The 24,463-nt window shown below is 39.6% G+C and overlaps 4 protein-coding genes and 1 non-coding gene across 12 annotated transcripts in view; 4 read left to right on the top strand and 1 right to left on the bottom strand.

The window, feature by feature from the left end:
- LOC143878877 (lon protease homolog 2, peroxisomal-like) overlaps positions 1-507 on the top strand; it is a 31,323-nt gene extending 30,816 nt beyond the window's left edge. For 4 of the 7 annotated variants that reach the window (XM_077381119.1, XM_077381109.1, XM_077381106.1 and 1 more), the window contains one exon: positions 103-507. The gene's annotated coding sequence lies outside the window, so the exon portion shown is untranslated. The remainder of the gene's footprint in view (positions 1-102) is intronic. The other 3 variants (XM_077381114.1, XM_077381097.1, XM_077381101.1) reach the window with 2 other exon arrangements.
- A 4,703-nt stretch (positions 508-5,210) lies between these two features.
- Positions 5,211-5,924, top strand: LOC143893065 (uncharacterized). Its single transcript, XM_077398014.1, has one exon. It carries the CDS (start codon positions 5,211-5,213, stop codon positions 5,922-5,924), a length of 714 nt encoding a protein of 237 aa, XP_077254129.1.
- Positions 5,925-12,065: 6,141 nt separating this feature from the next.
- Positions 12,066-15,394, top strand: LOC143878925 (cell division cycle 20.2, cofactor of APC complex-like). Its single transcript, XM_077381143.1, has 8 exons — positions 12,066-12,327; positions 12,511-12,633; positions 12,739-12,921; positions 13,165-13,434; positions 13,917-14,019; positions 14,171-14,487; positions 14,772-14,921; positions 15,036-15,394. The coding sequence occupies exons 1-8, from the start codon at positions 12,268-12,270 to the stop codon at positions 15,180-15,182; spliced, it is 1,353 nt and encodes a 450-aa protein (XP_077237258.1). The 5' UTR covers positions 12,066-12,267; the 3' UTR covers positions 15,183-15,394.
- A 112-nt stretch (positions 15,395-15,506) lies between these two features.
- On the bottom strand, positions 15,507-20,432 carry LOC143878931 (uncharacterized). Of its 2 annotated transcripts, none has more exons than XM_077381149.1 (3): positions 20,240-20,432; positions 19,834-19,977; positions 15,507-16,219 (listed from the first exon to the last, which is right to left on the bottom strand). In XM_077381149.1, exons 2-3 carry the CDS (start codon positions 19,919-19,921, stop codon positions 15,615-15,617), a joined length of 693 nt encoding a protein of 230 aa, XP_077237264.1. In that variant the 5' UTR covers positions 19,922-19,977; positions 20,240-20,432; the 3' UTR covers positions 15,507-15,614. The 2 variants fall into 2 exon arrangements, with proteins under 2 accessions (XP_077237264.1, XP_077237268.1); XM_077381153.1 differs by having other exon boundaries at positions 15,507-16,210; positions 20,240-20,429.
- Positions 20,433-24,334: 3,902 nt separating this feature from the next.
- On the top strand, positions 24,335-24,407 carry TRNAA-AGC (transfer RNA alanine (anticodon AGC)). The gene has a single exon. It is a non-coding gene; the product is annotated as a tRNA-Ala (tRNA).
- The last annotated feature ends 56 nt before the right edge of the window (positions 24,408-24,463 follow it).

Below are 24,463 nucleotides of genomic sequence, written 5' to 3'. Positions count from 1 at the left end.
TAAACAGTTGCACACATGATTTTCTGTCTCGTGTTCTAATGGCTATTTTTCGAAATTTACACAATGAAGAAGTTTTGAATGTGTGGCATTCTCAACTTTCAGAAAATTGGTACCCAACCCCCACCACGGCCATCTTCTATCTGCATTCTTACATTTACTACTAAAGGCACAGTCAAACCTCTGAAAACTACTTCACCATAAAAAGAAGACTTTTAGACATGTCAAAATACGTCATCTCTGAAAGAATTTTGCTTCACCTTATGTGCATGTTCTTCAGCGACAATGGACTCAAGCACTCCTTATCCTCCGTCCATGAAGAGGCAGACTGAGGTGGCCCAAACACGTCCCAGAAACGAAGAGTCTCGTCTGCCCCAGCCGATACCACAGTCGATCCATCTGGACTCCGCACAAACCAATATTAAACTAAGAAAGTCATCATTGGCATGTTAGACATTAAAGTGTCTTTCTTTTTTACATTATTCTATTAATATGATATGATTATTTTCATTTGTGTTTTGCTTCTAGTTCTAAACCTGGGAAAGGTGGAGAATTCTAGATGCATGGCCTGGTAGCTATCCAATTTTCGACATAAACAGAGCTGGTTTTTTTTTTTTTTTTTTTGAACCCATGAGCACTCAAAATCTCCTTCTGATGGTGGTTTATGATCGGTGCTGTAAAATAAGGAATAACTCCATGTGTAGTCAGTGTTAAGGAAGCAATCTTTTCTTTCACTAGAAAGAAATAAAAGGATGCACATCCGGCGGTTCTCCAGCGTATCCTCGTAGTTGTTAGGGCCCAAGCCCGTTGAGATCCTTTCTTCTCAGCTCTGGGGTGCCAGGTTCCAAGCCCTTCTTGATCCTAGGTGTAAGAAATAATCTGTTTTACTACGGTCTTAGGTGGTTATCCCGGAGGGGGTGTCATCTCCGGAGGGTGATGGGGGCCCAAGCCCTTCTTGTTCCTTCTGTTTTTAGCTGGAGTCGAACGTCGAGTTTCCACCTCTTTTCCCCGTGGACTATAACCATGTCTAAGGGCCCAGATTCTGTTGGCAAACAATCTTTGATCCCTGGAGATTGGCTCTGCAAAGGATGCGACTACCATAACTTTAGAAGAAGAATGAGCTGCAGGTAGTGCCATAAAGAGAAAAAAGTATCAAAGACTAAGGAGGCGACCGAGTCATGGCCAGACACTGGATCCATAGATTCCGGAATTACACCAGTAAAAGAAGCCCACTCGCCGATGCACAAGCATCCATTCTTCACTAAGTTTTTGGAAGACGAAAAGAAAGCGAGGCTTCTTTGTTGGGAAGAAGATAGGGTGTCAGGGGTTAAGAGGTTGGAAGCTATGCTTAGTTGGAAAAAGGACCCCAGGGAAAAGGTTCTGGATGTAGAGATTTTTGCATCCGAGGTTGAGCAGCTTCTCTTGGAGCTAGGTAAATGCTCACACTAAAAGGTAAGTCTTGTGAAAAGTTTAAACTTTCTTGAAGGGAGTCAATCAATTACTTTGGTGCTCTCCTGATGCCGGGATGAAGTGGAATGAATCAAAGTTTTTGGATTTTTGTGGTTTGGGGTATAATCATATGGAACTTACTCGATGTATTGTAAAGGGGACCCCTGGTCCCTACTCCTTGTAATTTTATATAATATTAATTTAATATGTCATCTTTCAAAAAAAAAATTTCTGGAAAAGAAGTGTTAGAAAGAAGTCACCTCCTCAGAGTCTGTATTATTGGAAGGATAAAAGAAGAAGAATGGGATCTAGAGTAACTATGGTGCTCGGCAAAATGATTCTGGGATATCCCTGACGTCCCACGTCCGTGTACCCTAAGTAAAAAGGAGGTTCTCTTTATGTTCAAATCTCATGACTTGGCAAGGAAGGTCCTTAACCGAGGAGGACAAGCATATGGTCAATTTCTCCTCTCCTTGAGTGAATGGAATCAAAACTATCAATAAGAGGCTCAAGCTATGTGGGTTAACTTATACGGAATCCCATTTTACGCGTGGGCAACTTCGACAGTGGAATCTCTAGGAAGTATTTATGGGTCAGTACTAGAGGTAAAAATGGAAGGAAATGACAAGGGAGACATGAGCTTTGCATCTGCAAAAGTCTTCACGACTGAATGGAACCTAAGATCTTTGTCCGCATGAAAGCAAGATTTTAAATTTCAACCGAAATCTGAAATTGCTGACCGAAATTTCGGATTTCGGTCAATATTGAAATCGAAATCGATGTTGCTCAAAACGTTACATTATTTCGATCGAAATTTTGATATTTCGGTCAAAATTTCAGATTCCTATAATTCCGGTCCGAAATTTAAGGGATTCCGCCAAAAAATCTGAAATTAATTCGTTATTTAATATCTTCTTGAAATTTCAGTCAAATTTTTTTGCGGCATAAAATTATGCAATATTTTATTTCGTTTTATTTCTTTTGAAATTCCTAAAATTTCGGTTTCCGTGAGGACCGAAACGCATTCCGAAGTCGAAATTTAAAACCTTGCCTGAAAGTTGGAGATGAGTGGTTCAAAGTAGGAGTTAACTGTCAAACAATCAACAGAAAGAAGAATCCAGTCGATGAAGTAGAGAAGACGAGGTTTATCATCAGAGTTCAGACAATAGTTTCTCGGAGTCTGCCAGATCGGAGGAGAAGAATCTCTGGCAATCGGAAATAGGAGTGGCCTTCGAAAAAACTCAGATTAAGTTGAGGCCGTTAGATCAGAGATTACTTCAAAGGATCTCAGCCATCCATCCACCTCCTAGAGAGATCAACATGTCGGGCCCTGGTTTGGGTCGTGGGAAAAATTCAAATTTCAAAATTCAAATCCGTGATCATAACTGTGAAAATAAGCTGGAAGAAACAACGGACACTAGTGGGTCACCTCAAAAAAGGGATTCAGTAGTTCAGAAGCAATCCTGAGACAAGGGCAGTGTGGATAAGTAGAGGCAGACTTCTGGTGAAACGGAAGATAGCTGGGCCAATTGGAACGGGCAATGTGTACGGCTCGCTCATTGCCCGAGGTTGAAAAGTATATCAAACCTTCTAAGTTAAGGAAGTATGGTTCAAGTGGGTCCCACATTTGGAGGCTCAAGGAGTCAAGGGTATGGGGCTGAAAGCTAAATTTGGCCATTGTCTAGGTTCCTTTATGGTACGTTCACTTGTTTTCCTGGGAAAGGAAAGGAAAGGAAAAGAAACTGTGCTGTGTTGGAAAAGGAATCCTGTGGCTGTTCACTTGCGTTGGAAAAGGAATCCCGCGGCTGTTCACTTGCCAGTTAAACTGTAGTGGGAAAGCTAAATTGAAATCAATTGTTGGGTATTTGCCAAAAAACCGAAATGAGTTTTTCAAAACATGGGCAAAAAATGTTTTTTGGTTTAAAATAAACTAAAATTAGTTTTTTGTAATTGAAAAAGAAGAAAGAAAAATCAGAAACCCTAATCAGCATTTGTACATAATCATGGACAAATATCAAAAAAAGGAAAACATTTCTACAGAATCAGTTGAGAAAAGGAAGCATAAATCAACTAAAATAAACCATTGGATCTTTGAAACCCTAGATGCAAACACAAAAAATCAGAAAAAGAGAGAGAGAGAGAGAGAGGCGTGGGGGTTTTCGTACCTTGCCGGAGAGGAGTCTCAGAGGAGCCGAAGAAGATGCACAAGTTGCCGGAGAAGATCGCTTTGAGCAAAAAGAAAACCCTAAAAAAAATATTAACAAGGAAGAGAGAGGAGCGGACAGAGTGAGAGAGAGATAGAGAGAGGCGACGGCGTGAGAGGTACCTTGTCGGGGAGGAGCTGGAAAGCTCACTGGAGAAGATGCCGGAGTGGGTTTCTTCTCGCGTGGTTTTTCCTCTCTCATGTTTTTGCCTTGAGGGGGTAGAGGAAATAAACCCGACTTTTGATTTCTCGTGTGGGAAACGAAACCAAATCCTGCCAATTTGGTCTGATTCCAAATCCCGTGAGCGCGAGAAAATGCTATTTTCCACGTAATTATTTTTGTTTTCCACGTAACTAATTCCGTTTTCTTGGAAAAGCAAGAGAACACTGCAAAAATGACATTCTCGGGAAATTAGGTGGGTTTTTCGGTTTTTCCTTTCTCGCGCTCACGCGGGACAGCAAGTGAACACTGCCTTAGAGATGGTCCACCAAAAGGGGGGGGGAGTCAAAGTTATGGCCCACGCCCCGGGAAGATCAATAAAACAAAAATCCAGAGCAGGTCGTATAAAAAAGTGAAAAAGGGTACTGGGGAAGCTAAAAGGAGTGAAAGCAAAGATCAAAGAGTGGCAAAAATCTCAGGATGAAGAAGAAAAAGAAGGACGAAGCTCTAACCAATCTAAAAGCAATCGAAGCAGCGGAGGAGAACAGTGATCTCTCAGTCGAAGAAAATAATAGCTCGAACAAATCTAATGGCAGAATATAAGGAAATCCTGCGGAGAGAAGAAATAAGATGGAGACAGAAATCACGGGCAATTTGGCACAAAGGAGGGGACAAATATTCAAAAAATTTCCATCGAATGGTGAATATCAAAAGAATGATCAATTCAATTAATTGTGTACAGGATGGAAATCGTCTGGTGGAAAGTGCGGAACAAATTAAAGAAAAAATAATTCAATACTACACTACTCTGTACTCAAAGCAGGTGAGGTGGCGCCCGAAGTTGGACTGTTTCCAATTTTGAAGTATTCAACGATCTGTGTTGGATAGAGATTTTTCAAAAGAAGAGGTGAAGAATGAGATTTTTTCGATGCAAAGAGACAAAGTCCCAGGTCCTAATGGATTCCCTATGGCGTTCTCCCAGAATTATTGAGATATAATGAAGGATAATTTTATGGCCTTCATCATGGAATTCCAAGAAAGAGGTGTAATAAGTGAGGCAGCCACATCAACTTTTATAGCCCTCATTCCAAAGAAAGAAGGTATCACTGGGATTAATGACTTCCGCCCGATTAGTCTAATTCACAGCGTGGTGAAAATTGTGTCGAAAATCTTGGCAAGAAGACTAGAATCGATAATGGGTGAAGTTATTTCTCATTTTCAAGGGGCCTTCGTTAACATAAGACAAATCCTTGATGGAGTGTTGATAGCCAATGAAGTTATTGATTTGGTGAAGCGTGGGCTTATTCTAAAAATTGACATAGAGAAAGCTTACGATCACGTGGATTGGGATGTCTTGGATGAAATTCAAGGCCACATGGGCTTTGAGGACCGGTTGAGAAAATGGTCAAGGGCAGTGGTGGAAGCAAACAACTTCTCTACCCTAATAAACGGCTCTGCAGAGGGATATTTCAAGAGCTCAAGAGGCCTTCGTCAAGGAGATCCACTGCCTCCCTATATATTCACAATGGTGGTGGAAACCCTGAGCTTGGTGATCTTAAGGCAAGGAGTTGTGGTCTCATTCAAGGTCTGAGAGCGGGGTCAAATGGCGAAGATATTACCCATCTCCAATTTGTAGATGACACGCTAGTTTTTATTGAAAATGAGGAAGCAGTGGTGGATAACGTCATGTGTCTTTTCCGATGGTTCGAGCTAGTCTATGGTCTGAGAATCAACTTCGCAAAAAGTAAAATGGTGGGAATTAATGTGGATTCAGAGGTGGTACAGAGGTATGCAAACTCGATCGGTTGTGAGGCAGGTTCCTTTCCTATTACATACCTTGGGTTGCCGATCGTAAGAATAGAGCGTAAACTTGCGTCATGGAAGAGAAGATGCATCTCGATGGGTGGCCGGATAACGTTGATTAAAGCAGGCCTCGGCAGTATGCTAATATACTTTATGTCACTCTTTAAAATTTCAGTGAAAGTGGCTCGAAGAATTGAAAAGTTGCAGCGTGATTTCCTTTGGGAAGGGGATGGTCAAAGCAAGAAGTTAAAACACCTACTTAATTGGAAGTGTGTATCCAAGTTGAAAAAGAATGGAGGGCTTGGAATTTGAAAGATATAAGGTCGTAATCAATCACTACTAGGCGAATGGTTATGGATATTTGGAAATGAAAAATCAGCTTTGTAGCACAAAGTGAAGGGGGCAAAGTATGCGACGGACTGGGGGAATGGTGAGCCAAAGCCCCACGGCAGGTAAGGGCTCATGGGCCTGGAAATCAATATGCTTAGTAAGAGAAATTTTTGAACCATTGATTCGCTTCAAAGTTGGTAGAGGGTACCAGGTAAGATTTTTGCTAGACCTTGTGGACCCCGATCCCGAGGACGGTGAGCGAGGGATACGAGATCCCCCGTCAATCCTCTAAGACTTCCACAATGTGAATGGGAGCTCTACCAAGGAACTCTCGAAACAGGTGTCACTCACAGCATGGGTGGCGATGTATATGTATGAGATACCTCTTGATCCAGAGACAGAAGCCTCGAAACCAAGACGTACCTAAAATAACTCAGAGTCGCTATCCAGGGGAGCCGGCCTTGGAACCCCATAAAATAATCTGTTGCAACGGATAACCAGAGATACAAAAGTCCGTGCCTGGTGACGAATGAGGAAGATCCGAAGAGCACCCCAATTCGCCCAAGTGCTCTCTTATGCCATTTTTAATTAACTTTGAAGAGTTTTGGGCGAAAATCATGTGATATGAGAACGAGTATCCCCGAGAAAATGTCTATCTAAGCATGCATGACCCGGGGATGAGAAAAAGAAAATAAACATCTAAATCCTAACTCATCGCATCTAATCCTAACTCATCACATTCTACGAAAGCAGTAACATCCGCATGTAGAGCTATAACTAAACAGACAATGATAGATATAATGAGATAAGGAAAGCAGTAAAGAGTTGTATCCAGACAGATAATCAAGATAAGACAAATGAATAAACGCTATAACTAAGCAACCAAAGCAGTAAGATAAACACACTAACATGCGAACCTATGCGAGAGAAAATAGCAATCAATCACAAGCTGGAGAAGAAGGAAGAGGAGGAGTTGAAATGGAGGAGGGTTTGGAGAAGTGGGTTTGATGGTGATTTGCAGACGAGGTGGCTGATGGGGGTTAAATGGGTTTGAAATAAATAAATGGGAGGTGTGGCTGTGAAGGAAGGGATAGAAATGGGGTTTGATTAGGGTTAGGATGAAGGTAGAAGGAGAAGGAGGATGTAGCGAAGCTTGAGGTAGAAGATGACAATGGTGGCACAGTGGTCGAATTCCGGCAAGATTGCCGGAATCAATGGCGAAGAGATGGAGAAGATGATGGAAAGGATGGTGGTAGAGGTGTGAGATGGGTATTAGAGGTTTATGGGTTGTGGAGAAATGGGTTTAGGAGATAGGGAAGATGGTGGATGGTAGGGTCGGTGGCCGGAATCCATGGAGATAGTGGTCGGAAATGGCTGATGGTAATGATTTGAAGAGGAGGAGGTGACGGGTAGTAAAGGGTGTGGTCGGAGATGACCGGAGTTGGGGAGAGATGAAGATAAGGGTAGTGATGATGGTGGCTAGCAAACTAGAGAAGGGGAATAAGGGGAGAAATCAGGGTCGGAGCCAGGAATTTACAGTTGGGGGGGCCAGATTAATTTACACTTGTTTCATTGGTCATTGGGGGGGCCATGGCCACTAAACTAGCTTGGCATGCATACATAGCCATGCACCATATAAAAGAATTTAGCAAGTCATGGGGGGGCCATGGCCCCCCTCAAGCTCTATGTGCCTCCGCCCCTGGGAGAAATAGCAGAGGTGATTGGGGGTAGATCCGGCGGCAAGGGAGAGGCCAAGGAAGATGATCGGCCTCTCTCTCTTTCTCAGCTCCCTCTCCCTGCTGCTGCTGCCCTCTAAAAAAATCAAGAAGAATCCTCTTTTTCAAAGCCCTAATTCGGTCCTTAAGAGGGAAAGGCAATGATATTTTCACCCCTTCTGTTTACTTGGACAGCCCCTTTTAAAATGCATTTATCACTAGGCTTTAATCCTCTAGGGGGGGTGGTCTGAGCGACCATGAGAGTAAACACAAGGCAATGATATACTTGTCCTCCTATCTTACCTCTGGACAGCCCTATGTACTTTTTATGCCTAGGAAGGTGGTCCAAGTAAGAAAACGGATCCCTATGAAAGACAAGAAATATGATATAACCACCTCCTTCATTTTCTTCCTAGACAGACTCCTTTAGCGTATTTAACACACTATAAGGATGGTCCCGGTAAAAGAAGGGGTGAGAATACATTCTCTCTTTTCCTCTTAGAATGTTATCAGCACAACCATGTTTTGACAAGCGCACCAACTCGTCTGTCTTTTCTTCTTTGATAAGCTTGCGAGAGCTATCTTGGGAAATGTAACAATCTTTTAATAGCTCTTTAAACGCTAATACCAGGTGAGTTAGTGTAAATATCAAAATACGACTGTGCCGATATACATTGGAGCCTAGGGGTTCAAAGAGAGGAGTGCCAATACCAAAAACTCAGGGGTAGTTTGCAATTCTTTGAAAATTCCGGAAAAAATGAAAGGGAAGGTGGGGGCGATTGAACGGAGGATATCAATGGGGTTTAGGGATACTGGGGCTTTCAGAGTATTTCGGAAATGGACTGCAAATGTGCACTCTCGGGTCTCTCAGGTTCTTTCGCACTCTAGGCTCGGTTTCGAGAATTTCAAGATTGATTTCGGAACATGTTGGAACCGGTTTCGAGAACTTGAAGCTTGATTTTGGGGACTTTGAATTCGGTTCCGGGACTCGAATTTCGGTATTTATTCAATTTTTTTTGGGAAACTCGGGTCAAGTCAAAATGGGGTATCTACAGACCTATGGATTGGTAGAAAAACCGCTCAGAGATATCTATCCAAGGTTATTTCGTGTGGCCTTGAATCCTGAAGCAACAGTAGCAGAATATTTGGAACGACTAAACTCTTTTGGCCGTGGCTTTTGGGACCTAAGATTGAGAAGGGACCTTAAGGAAGTGGAATTTGCAGACCTGCAGGATCTTTTGAGTAAACTTCAATTAGCATACTGCTCAAATCTTAAAGAAGATGAGAAAATATGGACTAAGGAACCGGATGGTATTTTTCGGCAAAATCTTTCTTTGCTGAAATTAACAAAGATAGAAAGTCCTTAGTCAGAAGAATTTGGAACTCTCTGGCACCGCCGAGGCTAGTGGCCTTTGCATGGACTGTAGCACATAGGCGAATCAATACCTGCGATCGACTACAACAGCGGAAAATCCAGATGACCAATATGTGTGTTTTATGCATGGGAGCTGAAGAAATTTTTGACCTCTTAATGCTTCACTGCCCTTTCTCCTCGTATCTTTGGGTTAAGGCAATTGAAGCTTTTGGAATGTCTTGGTTAGCCCATGCTCTATTAAAAGGGTGCTTCTTCACTAGAGTAGCAGCCCATTTGTAGAGATTGGAAGGTTGTTGTGGAAAGCTACCCCATTTAGTATTGTTTGGAATATTTGGAGAGAAAGAAATAGACGCATCTTCGAAGGGGAAAGCATGAACCCCCATCAGGTGGTATTGAAAATTAAAGTAGAAATCATCTCTTGGGCGAGATCAAAAAAGAAAATTCCTTTCTCTTCAAGTGGTGTTCTGCAAAACTAGCAGTCAATCCTATGGGATAGAGTAGTCTCAACTAAACCTCAACCTAAATGGAAACCATCACCGTTGGGCTGGATCAAGCTAAACTTCGATGGAAGCTCGATCGGCAATCCAGGTAGCGCAGGGATTAGAGGAATTGTAAGGGATGATAAAGGATCAACAATGATGACCTTCTCTGGCCTGATAGGAGAATGCGATGCGAACGAAGCAGAAGTAAGGGCGCTCCTCTTTGGCCTTCGTTGGGCCCATGAACATTCGTTGAGTCACCTAATAGTAGAAGGACATTCAGCCAACGTAATTAGCTAGGCATCGGGTAAATCGAAAGGGCCTTGGTGTCTTCAGGAAATGGTTGCGGAAATCTTGGATCTGGTATTGGTGTTAAAGCCGCAAATAGAGCATAGAAGGAGATCAGGAAATGAAGCAGCTGACTCTTTAGCAAAAGAAGGGGTGATGAGAGATTCTATGTCTGTATCGTCATTTTATCCTAATCTGTAATCAGCTTAATGTGATTGATGTAAATCAGTAGGGGACAACTTGTCTTACCTGAGTCTTTATAATTAATACAAGTCATTTTTCAGAAAAAAATCTCCTTCTGATGCCTGTTCCACTCTAATGCACAAACCTGTCGGCACACCACACGTAGGAATGAGTAAATCATGAACAAGAACCTCAAAAAGATTGTGTTATGTGCGCATGAAGTGTGAGATTATGACAAAAATACATATACAAAACATACAAATACCTCACTTGTATCATTATGTACTGCAGGATACCAACTTATATAGATAACTAAGAGGGGGAATTAGAGCCAAATTAGAATATTGAAAAACACATTGTTATTTATTACCTGTGCTGAGACATTGCCGCAACCGGAAACCAGTATTTTAGATTGATATCGACACCAAGCAAGGGCCTTGATTGTTGAATTATGGTCACTAAACTGGTGCAAATAGTTGCATTATACCGTGCTCCGAGTTTCACATATGTGAAGAAGGTTGTCGTTCCCACCACTCGCCAATAGATTGCCATTGCCTGACCATCTCAGACCGAAAACTTCTTCAAAAGGCCCTCTTAAACGGGATACAAAGTGGCTACTCTCTTGCACTAGTACAAAAAATAGAGAGAGTGCAGTTAATTAACTGTACCTGTACACGTATGCACTCTCTAAAACTTCTAACACCAATTTAATAACCCTCATCTTTGAAACTCCTACCTGTACCAAACAAGTAAAGAGCAAATCTAAAAACTATAAGGGGCTGTTTGGATACGCGGATTTTAGAATCCGGGATTTCTTCAAAATTGTAGATGAGAGAAAAGAGAAGAAGTGGACTAGCCGTAGTTTTCTGATCTCTCGCCCTTCTTTCTGTCAGCAAGAGCGTAGCAGCTCATCCCACGCTTCCAGGTTTTAGAAATCTCAGGATGCGGGGGAGATTTCTACAACCTGGATTTCTTACTTAAAATCCAATAAAAATTGGCAGGACAGCATACAACAGCTTAAGTATGAACCCTCTTTTATACTGTTTTCAAACTAAAATCTGGATTCTAAAATCTGCGTATTCAGACGGCCCCGGGATTTTCTAGTGTCCATCACAGAAGGCATTTCGTGGATGGGCTGTTGCATGTCAGAGCGGCCACATCGGCTCACTTTTCGATAGATTGTCTTCATTCATGATGTGGTTGTTCTCACATGCAACAGCCCATCTGCGAAATGCCTTATGCGAGGATGGATGCTAGCAAATCCCAAACTAATAAATATCTAAACTAATTTATGCTACCCCAAGCGGGGCCCATTTAGGTATTTGTACCTTGTACATGTGACTGACTAATGGCCGCCAAGGTCCAACTAGAGAATATGTCGACGGAGGAAAGTAAGTCAAGCGATAAGTTTGTCGTCAGCCGGAAAATCGATCCAAAATCTGTGTTAGATTTCCTATAAATAAAGTTTTATTCCATATTTTCCATTCTGTTTCTAAGAAAATCAGAATAGGACGCCGATTCCGATTTCTGATTCCCACAATCCAAACACAGCTAGAGTTCTTGGATCCCCCTGCCCTGTTTGGATTGTAGGAATTTTCAGAAAATGTCTGGAAAAGAAAAAAAAATCCAAAATTTGTTACAAATGAAAAAGGTAAATTTGTTCAGAGGGACCTTCAATTAATAATGATATCCTCTAAATAAGCGATAACTCTATCAATTCCCTCTAAATCATTAAGTTGAAAAAAAATTCCTAGACAAGAATTGTTTTTCCTGAAATCCAAAGATGGCCTATGTGAAAAGAAAATTCCATTGCTAGAGTTACTCGCCAATCAAGGCGTTTTCATCTACGACTAGCACATGAAAAAGTGGCAGTAGCACTGCGAAGATTACAGAAATCGTGTGACACTAGCACCGGGTATTTTCCCTTTTGATTTTTTATTAAAAGACATGCGTCCATTGGCTTTCCAAACCGAGAAGGGCTCAAGGGTTAGTTTGGTAATTTTGAAAATGAATTCTTTGTCAAAAAGAAACTACAAGAAGGCGGGAAAAGAAACGACCGTTGAACTCTACCGTTAGTTTCTTCCTTTGCCTCTAAACCCATATGCTGAAAGGTAATCAGATTTCAGAGCTCTTCAAGCCCTAATAGATCCGTTGTTACTGTAAATAAGGTCCTAAAGAAGAAAAAGGAAAGAAAAAAAAGAAGAGCAAAACAACATTCATTTCTTTCATCTTCTTTGGGCCGCTTTGTGATCGGTGCCTGCCGATCAAATTGAGAAGAAATTCTGATGTCGGGTTGGTATTCCCCGTCCCGTTTGTCCAACAATTCGACCCAATTTGTCGAACAGGTAATATAACGATCTTTCCCAATTCTAATTTTCTAACAGTTGCTTTTCTGGGTAATTTGCAAAAGGTTTTGATCACCCTTTTTGAATTTCTTTGTGTTTGTAAGGGGGATAGATTTTTTTTTTCTGGGGTAGTTTGCAAAAGATTTTAATCACCCTTTTTTTGGGTTTCTTTGGATTTTTAAGGGGGATAGATTCATCCCAACGAGGAGTTTGATGAATTTGGATACCGCTAGATGCTCGTTGAGAAGAAATACTCAGGAAAACAGCAATGCAGTAACGAATTCGGGTGCTATTTTGACAGCAAAGGTAGTTTGATCTTTCACAATTTCGAATTTTAAGATGGGGTTGATGTTGTTTGTTTTCTTTTCATTTTTTTTTGATGAATGTATATTTTTTTGGGGGGTTTGGCAGGAAGAGTATAAGAGAATTGTGGAGGAGAATCTGACCTTGGATTCTGAAGGAAAGCCTTTGAAGATACTTGTTTTCAAAGGGAGCCCTAGATCTCAGGGAAGGCGGCTGCGTCTTTTGGATGAGATGATGCAGCAGGAGAAAGATACATCCAACGCTGTCAAGCCTTTGAGACGCTTGCCCAAGGTTAATCCATTATGCCATTTTTTTGTTCAAGTATATAATCACATGATTTTATTTATTTTTTTTTATTTTTTTATTTTTGGTGAAACAACCAGTTACTCCAAAAGCTTAAGCTGTCAAGAGTTGGTGTCATTTAATCTTTTATACTTCAACACTCCCCCTCACGTGGGCCCCCTCTTTTTTTGGGTATTAAACTGGGAGTACTGTTAATCTAAGATTTCTCAAGTGTTCTTTTGATTTGTTCAGTCACCATTGCGGGTTTTGGACGCCCCAAATCTCGTGGACGACTATTATCTGAATCTCATGGATTGGGGGAAGAACAACATCCTTGCCATTGCTTTGGGTTACACCTTATATTTGTGGAATGCTGGAAGTGGAGAGACTCATAAATTTATGGAAACAGACGGCGATGAGAATTATCTGACGAGCGTTGCTTGGTCGGGTGATGGAAAAACACTGGCCATAGGGTCAGCAGACTCCAGACTTCAGCTTTGGGATGCCACAACGTCACATCTGGTTAGTGACCTACCTCCGTCTTAAATTGCTTTCAGTTTCCTAAAACATAAATCATAGCACAGAAAAGCCAAATGCGTCTGTTTTTTATCCCCATTTACCTTACAACTCAACAATCTAACAGTAGTATTAATGAAAAGTCCGACTATTACATCTCCATGTTATAACTTGATATCGAGAAGGCGATGAGGAACCAAACCAGGCAGCTCTGGCTTAATGGCAATTCAATGTCATGTTTTTATGTGGAAGATTTTGGTGGCTTTGTGCACTAATTATTCAAATATCAGGAATTTATATTTTTGTTTACTGTTAATGGATTCCAATTAGATGAAATATGTGATATGGACAAGTGGGGTTTTATTCTCTTTTAACTGTAATTAGAAAAGTTATAATCAGTTGAATAAGAAGTTCCACACTTCTTGTTTTTGGAGTGTCATTTTTTTATCAGGCTTCAATCCAACAGTAATTGAACCTCTTTTCCACAGGTAAGAAACTTAGAAGGGCATCACAGCAGAGTAGGAAGTCTGTCATGGAACGATCACCTTTTAGCGTCAGCAAGCCGAGATGCATCCATTGTTAATCATGATGGTACTTAAAAGCTTTCATAGTATTATTCAAGTTATTTAATCTTCAAAAAACATTTACACACATATATGTATATATGTAAACACATTCATACACACAAATACACGCATATTATACAGTTATGTAATTGCCTTTTCTCTATTTTTTGTACTAGTGCGAGCGGATAGCCACTTGGTTTCCCGTTTACGAGGGCATTTTGAAGAAGTGTGCGGTCTGAGATGGTCGGGGAATGGCAATCTATTGGCTAGTGGTGGGAATGACAACCTCCTTCACATATGGGAAACTCGGAGCATGGTATCATGCAAATATTTGCACCGATTTAATGACCATAATGCAGCAATCAAGGCCCTTGCTTGGTGCCCATATCAATCTAAAATACTGGCTTCTGGTGGCGGCACAAACGATCGATGCATTAAGATATGGGATTGTCAGATAGGGAGATGTCTCAACAGTTTAGATACAAATGCACAGGTAAAATATAACATAGTGTGCTGGGTTCGACATGCATTTCAGAATATCTGTAATGAAATGCAAGGTTTTGTATATTTTTTTCAATAATCTAATTTGGCTGTAATTCCCCCACTTTTAGTTATCTATATAAATAGGTATCTTGCAGTACATGATGATACAAGCAAGATATAAGTACATTTTGTATCTTTATTTTGTCATAATCTCACACTTCATGCACACATAACACAATATTTTTGAGGTTCTTGGTCATGATTTACTCGTTACTGTGTGTGATGTGCCTACAGGTTTGTGCATTGGAGTGGAACAGGCATCAGAAGGAGATTTTGAGCGCTCATGGGTTCAGAAAAAACCAGCTCTGCCTATGGAGATACCCTTCTATGTCAAAAATTGGAGAGCTACCCGGCCATGCATCTAGAATTCTCCACCTTTCCCAGGTTTAGAACTAGAAACAAAACACGAAAATGAAAATAATCGTATCATATTTATAGAATAATGGAAAAAAGAAAGACACTTTAATGTCTAACATGCCAATGATGACTTTCTTGCAGAGTCCAGATGGATCGACTGTGGTATCGGCTGGGGCGGATGAGACTCTTCGTTTCTGGGGCGTGTTTGGGCCACCTCAGTCTCCCTCAAGGATGGAGGATAAGGAGTGTTTGAGTCCATTGTCACTGAAGAACATGCATATAAGGTGAAGCAAAATTCTTTAAAAAATGATGTATTTTGACATGTCCAAGAGTCTTCTTTTTATGGTGGAACAGTTTTCAGAGGTTTGAGCATGCCTTCAGTAAATTTAAGAATGCAGAGCAGGTGGGTATCCATTTTCTGAAAGTTGAGAATGTCACACATTGAAATCTTCTTCACTGTGCATATTACTGTAAAATACATGACAGTTATTCTTTGGAAATAAAAGAAATTTAATTATTCTTCACAGATCTTTCGTCTCTCATGAATAAGTTAAAATAAAAGAAATCTAATTATTCTTTGCAGATCTTTCGTCTCTCATGAATAAGTTAGAATGTCAGACATCAAAATCTTCTTCACTGTGAATATTACTGTAAAAATACATGCCAGTTTCTCTTTGAAAATAAAGGAAATTTAATTATTCTTTGAAAATATTTCGTCTCTCAAGAATAAGTAATAGTGGCATTGATGAAACAGATTAGTAAAGCTAAAATCAATACCGGAAGGCCATGTAAGACTAAAAGCTTGGGCCCAGTGCTGCATGGAATATCGGTCCCACTAAAGCAACCTGTCTTCTGCTTGATGCCTCTTCCACCTTCAAGAACAAAGGTGGAATTAGTTTGACCGCTGCTAAATAAAACACACCAAAAGAATGGCCCCCGGTGTGTTCCTGTCAAGCCTACTCCGACCTCAGTATGTTGCTTATCACGTAATATAGCTAGGGTCGTCTTGTTGGCTTGCACGAGAATATTAGAAAAGGCTTGTACAGGATTGAAATACTTTGAATGACATCCAATGATGCGGCCCGATATAATGTCGACCGTGGGTAGCTCTACGCCACAGTTTGGAGCAAAGACCTCAGTGATATCTTCTTCTGGAGGCTGACAGCTTACTGTATTGGTGCTAGTACAGTTTCCCTTGCATTTGTCTATATACTGCAAGGCCATGCACCCAAGCCCAGGGTTATCACGCAGTTTTGGAAGTTTGTGGGATGTTCTGTTCTCATTTATGATATCAACGAGCTCGTTAGCTGGGTTTCCTGTATAGCATGTAATGATATGTAGATCAGGCAAGGAAGAGTAGCATAAAAAAAAATTTGAAAGATAAGAGTAGCATAAAATTGGAAATGTGTGCTTTGATAACTATTATGCATGCTACAGAATATGACATCATAGTTATTATGGTAAACTACCATATTTTAGGAGTCTTGATCAAGATATATGGAAGATTGAGAATCGGCTCCACAATTAGGGCTCAAAACAAAGACTGATTTTCCATCAGCTTCACCAGGAAATTATAGATCCACAGAGATAAAATTTGGTTGGTAGGTTGGGCTTTAATGTCCATCCACTGGAACTTACAACGGGTTTACATTCATGTGTTGACAACAAGAGAACTATGAGAAAACTTTTTGATGAATTACTCTGAGAAAACTTCCAACCATAAGCTCATTACAATTTTTTTTTCTAGTCACCTTATTAGAGTAAATTCGGGCGTTACCTTAACTGTTTGGAATGTTGAGAAGAATACAAAGGTAACAGGGATTACAAAGATTAAGAAAGAGGGAATCTCGTCAAGAATTACAGAGATTGTGAAAGAGAAGGATTCATGCTAATCTTGGAACCTAAATCTCTAGTGTTCTTAATTGGTGTTTCTTGTTTAATTTCTCGGTTTGCTTCTGTTTCAATTGAACTCTAGATCGACAGTTTTGATAAGAAAAAAAAAAAACCAACCCATACAGGAAAACTAAATACCACTATAGATTCAACAAATATTAACACACTAATCAAAGTACGGGCATGTGTATGGAGTACAAAAAGAAGAAGAAAACAATGGATCTTCAAGTTCTTAAAATTTCAAGAAACTGTTATGAAAAGAATTGGATAGAGAGGATTTGCTTATTCATAAGGATCCTGAAAAATATGAATATGGGGATACTCTTTCATCATCAAATTTACAATTTCTTTTATAATTGATTCCAATTTCATTAATTCAGAGTTCAAACTATCAAATTATGCTGACATTCAAAAAAAAAAACCTATCAAATTATGCCAAACCAGCACTACATTGTATTAGTCTAATCAAACATGGATAATAATACAAGATTTTAGGATCTAAACAAAAGAAATAGTGCAAGAATAGTTAAAGTATCAATAATAACTAACTGGACATGGATTAGAATATGTGATTTTAAAAATAAATCAATAAGATGCTAATAAATAATCTGTAAACTAATAGAGAGATAAATATCAATATTGAGATAACTTTGGTCAGAAGTGAATTATGAAATTCCAAGATCTAGGCATCTAAATATTTATGATATTAAGTATAAATTCTTTTTGAAATTTTGGATGTCTTTCAGAGGGGAGGAGGATGAAGCTGCAAATTGTTATTCTTTGTATTTAACCTCAAATACATTCATAGAAAAGGATGAGGTTATCAGTTCAGTCAAAGGAACCTACACATTCCCCTAACTATTAGCCAAAATGTGACAAAATATTTTCAAATTATTAAAAATTGGAAATCTTACCAAATCACCTTTCCAGTAAGCCAAAGGCCGCGTGATTCAGATAAATATAGAGGAAGTTACGATGAAGTTACTGACAGGATAGAAGAAAGTGACTACGAAGAAATGATTAACTCAGAGGATAACCAACTCCTGATCACCCACTAGCCTTCATGCCATGTAAAGGGAAGTGGAAGACAGAGAAAATGGCTAGTTCTCATTCAGTGAAATTAGGATTAAACCTTCCAAGGGAAATGTTACATATGATAAACTAAACAGAAAAAAAAGGAGTATGTTTCCAAGTACATCTACATAATGGGAAAAATATATCAAAAGGACAGAGTGCCCGTAAAGTACAGTACACATGCCACCAGCATACTTATCAGATCTTGATTGAATTTCTGAGAATTTTTCAAACAGTTTCTACCATGAAGCTTTTTCTATGATTCCAATCCTGGAAAATGACTCCAATCCTGGAAAGGGGGGATCTTTGTCAATGACAAATTATTGCAATTGGTTACATGACATTGGCTAACATATATAAGGCTAGAGAGTAGCATCATTTATCATCTTTTATTCATAGTAGCTACAACAATAGTGACATGTCATAATAAACAACCCATGCCCCATGTTGTTCTACGGAGCACAATCTCTTCTTTTCTTATATAAGACATTTTATATATCAATCTCACAAATTAAATCAATTGACAGCGGTATGGTACTGTATTCATTACCTGTTATATTGTAATAAAGAGAAGCATGAGGAAGACCAATGTAGGGAAGTTGAGATATAAAATGGGGAAGTTGGTTCAGATTAGTTTTCTTCCAGTTTCACATTCAAATTTAAATGTGTGGATAAGGTTTTTTATACCTATGACTCTATGAGCAAGGTTTTAAATTTCGGTTGGAAATTTCAGCCGAAATCTTGTAAAACCATAGAAACGTATGAAAACTATGCAAATGATTTAATTTTATGATAAAACTTCTGGAAATGCTAGAATAAACAGAAATACAATCTCATATACCATCACCACAAGTAAGATAATCGTCCATAATGGTTTAATAACATCAAACACCTAGTGACATGAGCTGTCGCTTATGTCTGATAATTCAGTACATACCACATTTCACAGGCAATTCGCACACACATATATATAGTACAAACACCACATTTCACATATTATTAATGTAAATATGATCAAGTAGCACATGGTGATGTAATATACCACCAATGAACTTACGATTTTGGTTTTGATATGCATTTCGGTTTTGGTATCATTTCGGCGGGGATGAAAATGGAAACATGTGGGTTGCTTCATCTCGGTTTCATTGGAAATTTAAAACCATGCCTATGAGATGTCATACTTCTTGTCGAAAGATGCAAACTCCATCTCTACTCCCAGGATAGATGTCTCATCTCCATCACCCACTGCTTTTGTCATTAACTCAAGAGTATTTCGCTGTGGCATTTAAAAATCGAAGCCTCAACCCTCAATCCTGAAACCTGCTAAGTATGGCTCCGACAATCTTTTATAGATAATTCTATGAAGGGAACTTCTTTGAAACTGCTTTTATTGCCACATCTCCTGGGAGCTAAATGTTTCACGTCTTCCATTGAAATCTTGGAGCAAGAATAACATGGACTCCAATATAACTTTAGTTGTTAAAGTCAGAATTTCTAGAAAGTGGACAGCAAATCTCTTTGCATCCCTTGTAACACCTAAAGTCAGAATTTCTAGAAAGTGGAGAGCTAATCCATATAAATAAAGTAAATTAGCTGATATTCATATAGACTACCAAACATCAACAACATATAGCCCACAGTAACTAAGTAAATGAAAAGGAACAACAAGATTGTTTATTGATTTATCGCAGCTTCTCTTAAATCTAACATACATAAATCCCCCCCCCCCCCCCCCCCCCCCCGCCGCTAAACCGAAAGATTTCCCCACAATAAAAAGGCTTCTTCCTTGCATTTATTTCATGCTATCGAACAAACAAAGTTATCATTGGATCCCAACAACAACATCAGTAAGCAATTTGCAGCCCAAATTACTGATACAGTCCCAACAAGGCAAAGAATTACAAAAAAGAAACATGGGAAACTGCTTCATTAATGCTGGTCTAAAACAAAAAAGGAAAGAGATGAGAAGTACCATGGTTTTCAGCCAAAACCATGACTACGAACATTGTGAGATAAAGAAGGAAATGCTTGCATCCACAAAGCGCCAACATCATTGTCATCACAATATCAATATTCTGTTCTTCTTATTCAAAATCTTCTCGTTAAATTGGTTTCTCTGTGAAGAAATTATCAAATAAAAGGAGTCAGAAAGGAAAACCTCCACCTTTAGAAAATGAGTTCTTCCACTACTTCTGCTTAAATGGGCTTTTTGTGCTTTGGTAAATAAAAACACAGATGGGATAAAAAAACACCACTTTAGAAAAATAGGGTCTTTTTCTTCAAGCTATTTCTTTCTCAAATAGGTTTTTTTTTTTTTGATGGGTTCAAATAGGTTTGTTTGGGAAGAAAAAGATAAGACAGAAGAAAAGTAACAAAACCTCCACTTTCAGAACATGGGTCCTTCTTCTTCAACCTCTTCTCTGCTTAAATGGGTTTGGTTGTGAAGATTTAAGATGACAAAAACACCAATGTAAGGAAATGTCTGGATTATTCTTCTCCACGCTCTCAGTTTAGTGATGGAGTGCCTCTTTTTCTGGGAAAAGGTAGGGAGTTGAAATGATGGAGAGTTGTAAGGAATGAATACAAAAGGGGGGTGGTGGTGGTCCCAGTTAGCCGTTGATTGAGTTGGCCAAAGCATGCTTATTTGTTAAACAAAAGTTTCTTTACGACTGAGGCCAAAATTTTGAATACGAAATGGACGGATAGTGCGGAAAAAAGGAAACTGTTTCTCTTTGGTAAAACAAGTGCATCATTGTCGGCAGTAAAAGCTATGTAAAAATGAGACAAACATGAATAAAAGAGAAAAATACATTTACACCCCCTCAGCTTTTTAACACATTCAACGATAACCCTGTTGTTTCAAACTCATCAATTACACCCCGTGGCTTTTTAATGTGTATAAGGTAGACCCCCTTAGTTGACGGTCCGTCCACAAATCGAAGGGTTAATATACCCTATAGAGCTGATGTTTTGGGCACACCCTATCCATGCCAGGGCTCGTCAAATGAATGCTTTGGATCATCCAAACAATGTGGGCACACTTTGTTTTTTGTCGGCGGACTAGAGAAGGTTCTCTAGTCGACCGACTAGAGACGAGATCTTAATTAGCATTGACAGTGTTTCAAAAGAGGGAGTCTACCTTATATACATTTAAAAGTCAGGGAGTGTAGTTGATGAGTTTGAAACTATAGGGTTATCGTTGAATGTGTCAGAAAGTTGAAGGGGTGTGACTGTAATTTTCGCCAAATAAAAAGAAGAGTGTCAGTATCTAAACCAGGGAGTGAGACACAGATTCTGCCATATAAAATTGGAACAGGGTCTATTCGTTTCCTGAGTTAAACCCAAAGGTAGGCGTGAGTCCAAAGATGGAATTGCCCATTACCCTAATTTGGGATTTGCTAGGCAATTTTGTGGAAAGCCATTTCACGGCTGAATTTTGCATGAGAGCAGCACACAGGCTCACTTTTCAGCAGATTTTGTCTTATTTCATTCATCCAAGGTGGTGGTTCTTCAATGCAAAATTGCCTAGCAAATCCCCCTTTGTTTGGATGCACAGCATAGACCCGGAGATAGAATAAGAGAGTAGTGAAATAAGTAGTCATCATGGGCGAGACACGCACTGGATTTGCATGGAACTTAACTTGGGGTCCATTCAGTTGTGCCACTTCGGATGGAAAGGAAAATGAAAATGCCACCTTTTCCATAGGAAAGTTCAAAAAACGGGTGTTCTATTGTTCGAATTCGGAAAATAGATAGGGGGGGAGTGTGAATGTGTTTGGGTTGGGGAAAGAAAATAGAAGAGAGGAGTGGCTATTTTCTTTTCCTAACATCTGAATGCACACTATTGCTGCTTTCTTATCATTTTTCTTTCTTTTCCTTTTCCATTCGCCACGTCATTTCCTTTTCTTTCCATTCAAGTGGTGCAACTAAACGGACACTTGGAGAATAGTAATAATAGTGTTTGGTTGTCAACCTTGTAGAATAGTAATATGGGTGTCATTACCAATATAGAAAGAAGAGAGAATGGTAAGATAGACAAAGAGAGAAAAGCATCATTCCCAAGAAATTCAAGAGGTGGAATTTGACTTGGATAGGGAGGGGAGGGGACAAGGGTTACACATCACCAAACATGCAATTATTAGGCGGGAGACATTCCTGGGAGTCGCCATGGATGTCAATGCTATATTGGCAGCCAAACAAGGGGTTTTGCTGTTGTGGCACCCAAATGCCAAGCAAAACCCCTAATTCATCCCGACTTTGTGGGGTTATCGGAGGTTCCACCAAGAAAAAGCTAAACCATTGATTTTTGCAGTGTCAAGCATTAGATGTCCCTTCCAGATGGGACCAAGACCATGTGTGTGGGTCTCACATTTTTCCTATTGTGGGCCCAATCCCGGAAGAGATCCACTAACAAGACAATCTCAACTTGATAAACGAAAATGGCCATGACCCAGTGATCAGTTATTGATTTGATGCACCGTCACAAGGCACCCAGTGGGTCCGGGCCTGATGAGAATTGAAGATTCCAATAGTAAGATTGAGATTAACAAAAATCAATAGCTTCAATATATGTTAAATGACCTCGCTTGATCAACGGACTAAAATCATTTGACGAGGGTGGGACCAAAGGGATTTTTAAAGAGCCCACCCAAAGAAAATAATATGATCCTGACCGTTCATTTGGTGAACCCCACCGTGGAGATGACATTGCCTAAAAACTCTTATCATTAGATGATCATAACAATTCTTCTTGAGCTATGTTCAAAACGACTTCAAAATGGTCGAAATTCAAGCCCTTCAATTGGATGGCTAGATGTCATTTCCAAAGCTTACACCCTCTTCATAAACAGTCTCGATCATGATCACATCAAAATCATTGAGCCCTATCAAAATGTGTCTCATGCTGTCTCACACATGGATACATCCATGGTTTTAAATTTCGACCGAAATCCAACTGACACCGAAACCACTAAAAACCGAAATGGTCATTTATTTCGGCCGAAATTTCAGAATTTCGGTCCAAATTTTGGTTTTTCCGGAATTTGACCCATAAAATCTGTTTTTTTTTAAAAAAAATTAATTTAACATTTAAACGAAATTTTGGCCGAAATTTAATATTGAATAAAATAATAATTTCGATTTTTGTACCAGGCCGAAATTTTGAAACTTCAGAGTCCGAAACCGGTACCGAAACCGAAATTTTAAACCTTGGATACATCCATATTACCATCTCCTAATCTCCTTAAAGTCGAGGAGAGAACTATCTAGAAACCCGGCGATTTTTGCGCCGATTAATTTCAACTAATTGGCTATCTGCATCCTTCCCCATATTGGAGAAACTCTCCGGTGTAAAAAGAAGGTTTTTCTCGATTCTTCTAAACAGATAGAAGCTCTCTCCTCGTGATTAGGCGTGGCAACAGTTCGGTTTTGGCTCGGTAACCGAACATGTTTACACTCCAAACCGAACCGAACATATATATATGTCCAAACCGAACTGAACCAAACCACTGAACAAAGGGCAATTGCCCCTGAAATTTCGGATTTTTTTAAGTTAGTTTTTCTGCAATTCTCTCTCTCCCTCTCAAACAAGGATAATCATCTTTACCTTTTTAGAAAAGCTTTACGGGTGTCCAGGTGTCTGTACCAATAGGCGGGGGTGTATACCATTTAGAACCGAAACAGCCGTTTTAATTGACACGAATCTTGTTGCAAGCATTAAAACACAGCTTTCAAACGAATAGAAAAGTGTTTTAAAATCAGTGTTTTTAACCCTTTTACTCTTTTACACGACATAGAGCCATAGAGGGATGAACAAAAATAAAACAGTAGGAATTATGTAGGGAGATGATATTTTCACTCCCATGCTCTAGTGATAACGTGATTTGACGTGAAAAGTGAGCAACTTTATGTCAAATCACGTTATAAGGGGAGCGTGCAAGTAATGCAGAGGGTGAAAATATAATCACCCATTATGTAATGGGTGACCTTATAAATTCGTAATTTTCAAAAATTACGGTACGGATTGGATCATTCATAGATAGAGGGTTAGGATTCCTATAGATATGATTTTTGGTGGACAACCTTTTTATGTTGTGGCCGAACAAATGGACGGCTTGGATCATCCTATGGAATGGGACGTACCATATATTTTGAAAAATACAAGTTTTTACGTCCCCCCATTAGTTACATAATTTCACATAACTGTAATATGTAATTATGAGATTTTATATGCGACGTGCACATGAAGTAGAGTCCACTTCACAGGGTTATCCAAACCGTTCATTTGTTGGGCCACAATGTAAACAGGCTGCTCCATGTAAATCATCTCCATAGGATGATCCTAACCCCCTGATCTACAATGGAATTGACCATTATAGAACCTCTATCGATCGGAGGGTTAGATGATGCTATTGAGATGATCAACAGGTTGTAATTCGCTATAAATACATATTTTCGTTATCAGTACATAGGAAGGGGATGTAGCTCAGATGGTAGAGCGCTCGCTTAGCATGCGAGAGGTACGGGGATCGATACCCCGCATCTCCATTTTTTTTTTTTTTTTCCATTGGGAAAATGATACTTCCACTCCAACTGTAATGAAC

This window comes from Tasmannia lanceolata, unplaced genomic scaffold (genome assembly GCF_043159265.1).
Source record: "Tasmannia lanceolata isolate RefF3 unplaced genomic scaffold, GAP_Taslan_0.1 ptg000002l, whole genome shotgun sequence".
Classification (NCBI taxonomy): domain Eukaryota; kingdom Viridiplantae; phylum Streptophyta; class Magnoliopsida; order Canellales; family Winteraceae; genus Tasmannia; species Tasmannia lanceolata.
This window is presented reverse-complemented; position numbering and strand designations above follow the sequence as displayed.

Coding starts and splice junctions, on each gene's coding strand:
- LOC143878931 (XM_077381149.1), bottom strand. CDS start 19,921: ATGACAATGATGTTGGCGCTTTGTGGATGCAAGCATTTCCTTCTTTAT. Junction 16,220..19,833: donor GGTTTTGGCTGAAAACCATG/GTACTTCTCATC, acceptor ATATCATTACAT/GCTATACAGGAAACCCAGCT.
- LOC143878925 (XM_077381143.1), top strand. CDS start 12,268: ATGTCGGGTTGGTATTCCCCGTCCCGTTTGTCCAACAATTCGACCCAA. Junction 14,020..14,170: donor ATCCATTGTTAATCATGATG/GTACTTAAAAGC, acceptor TTTTTGTACTAG/TGCGAGCGGATAGCCACTTG. Junction 14,922..15,035: donor GAATTCTCCACCTTTCCCAG/GTTTAGAACTAG, acceptor ACTTTCTTGCAG/AGTCCAGATGGATCGACTGT.
- LOC143893065 (XM_077398014.1), top strand. CDS start 5,211: ATGGTCAAGGGCAGTGGTGGAAGCAAACAACTTCTCTACCCTAATAAA.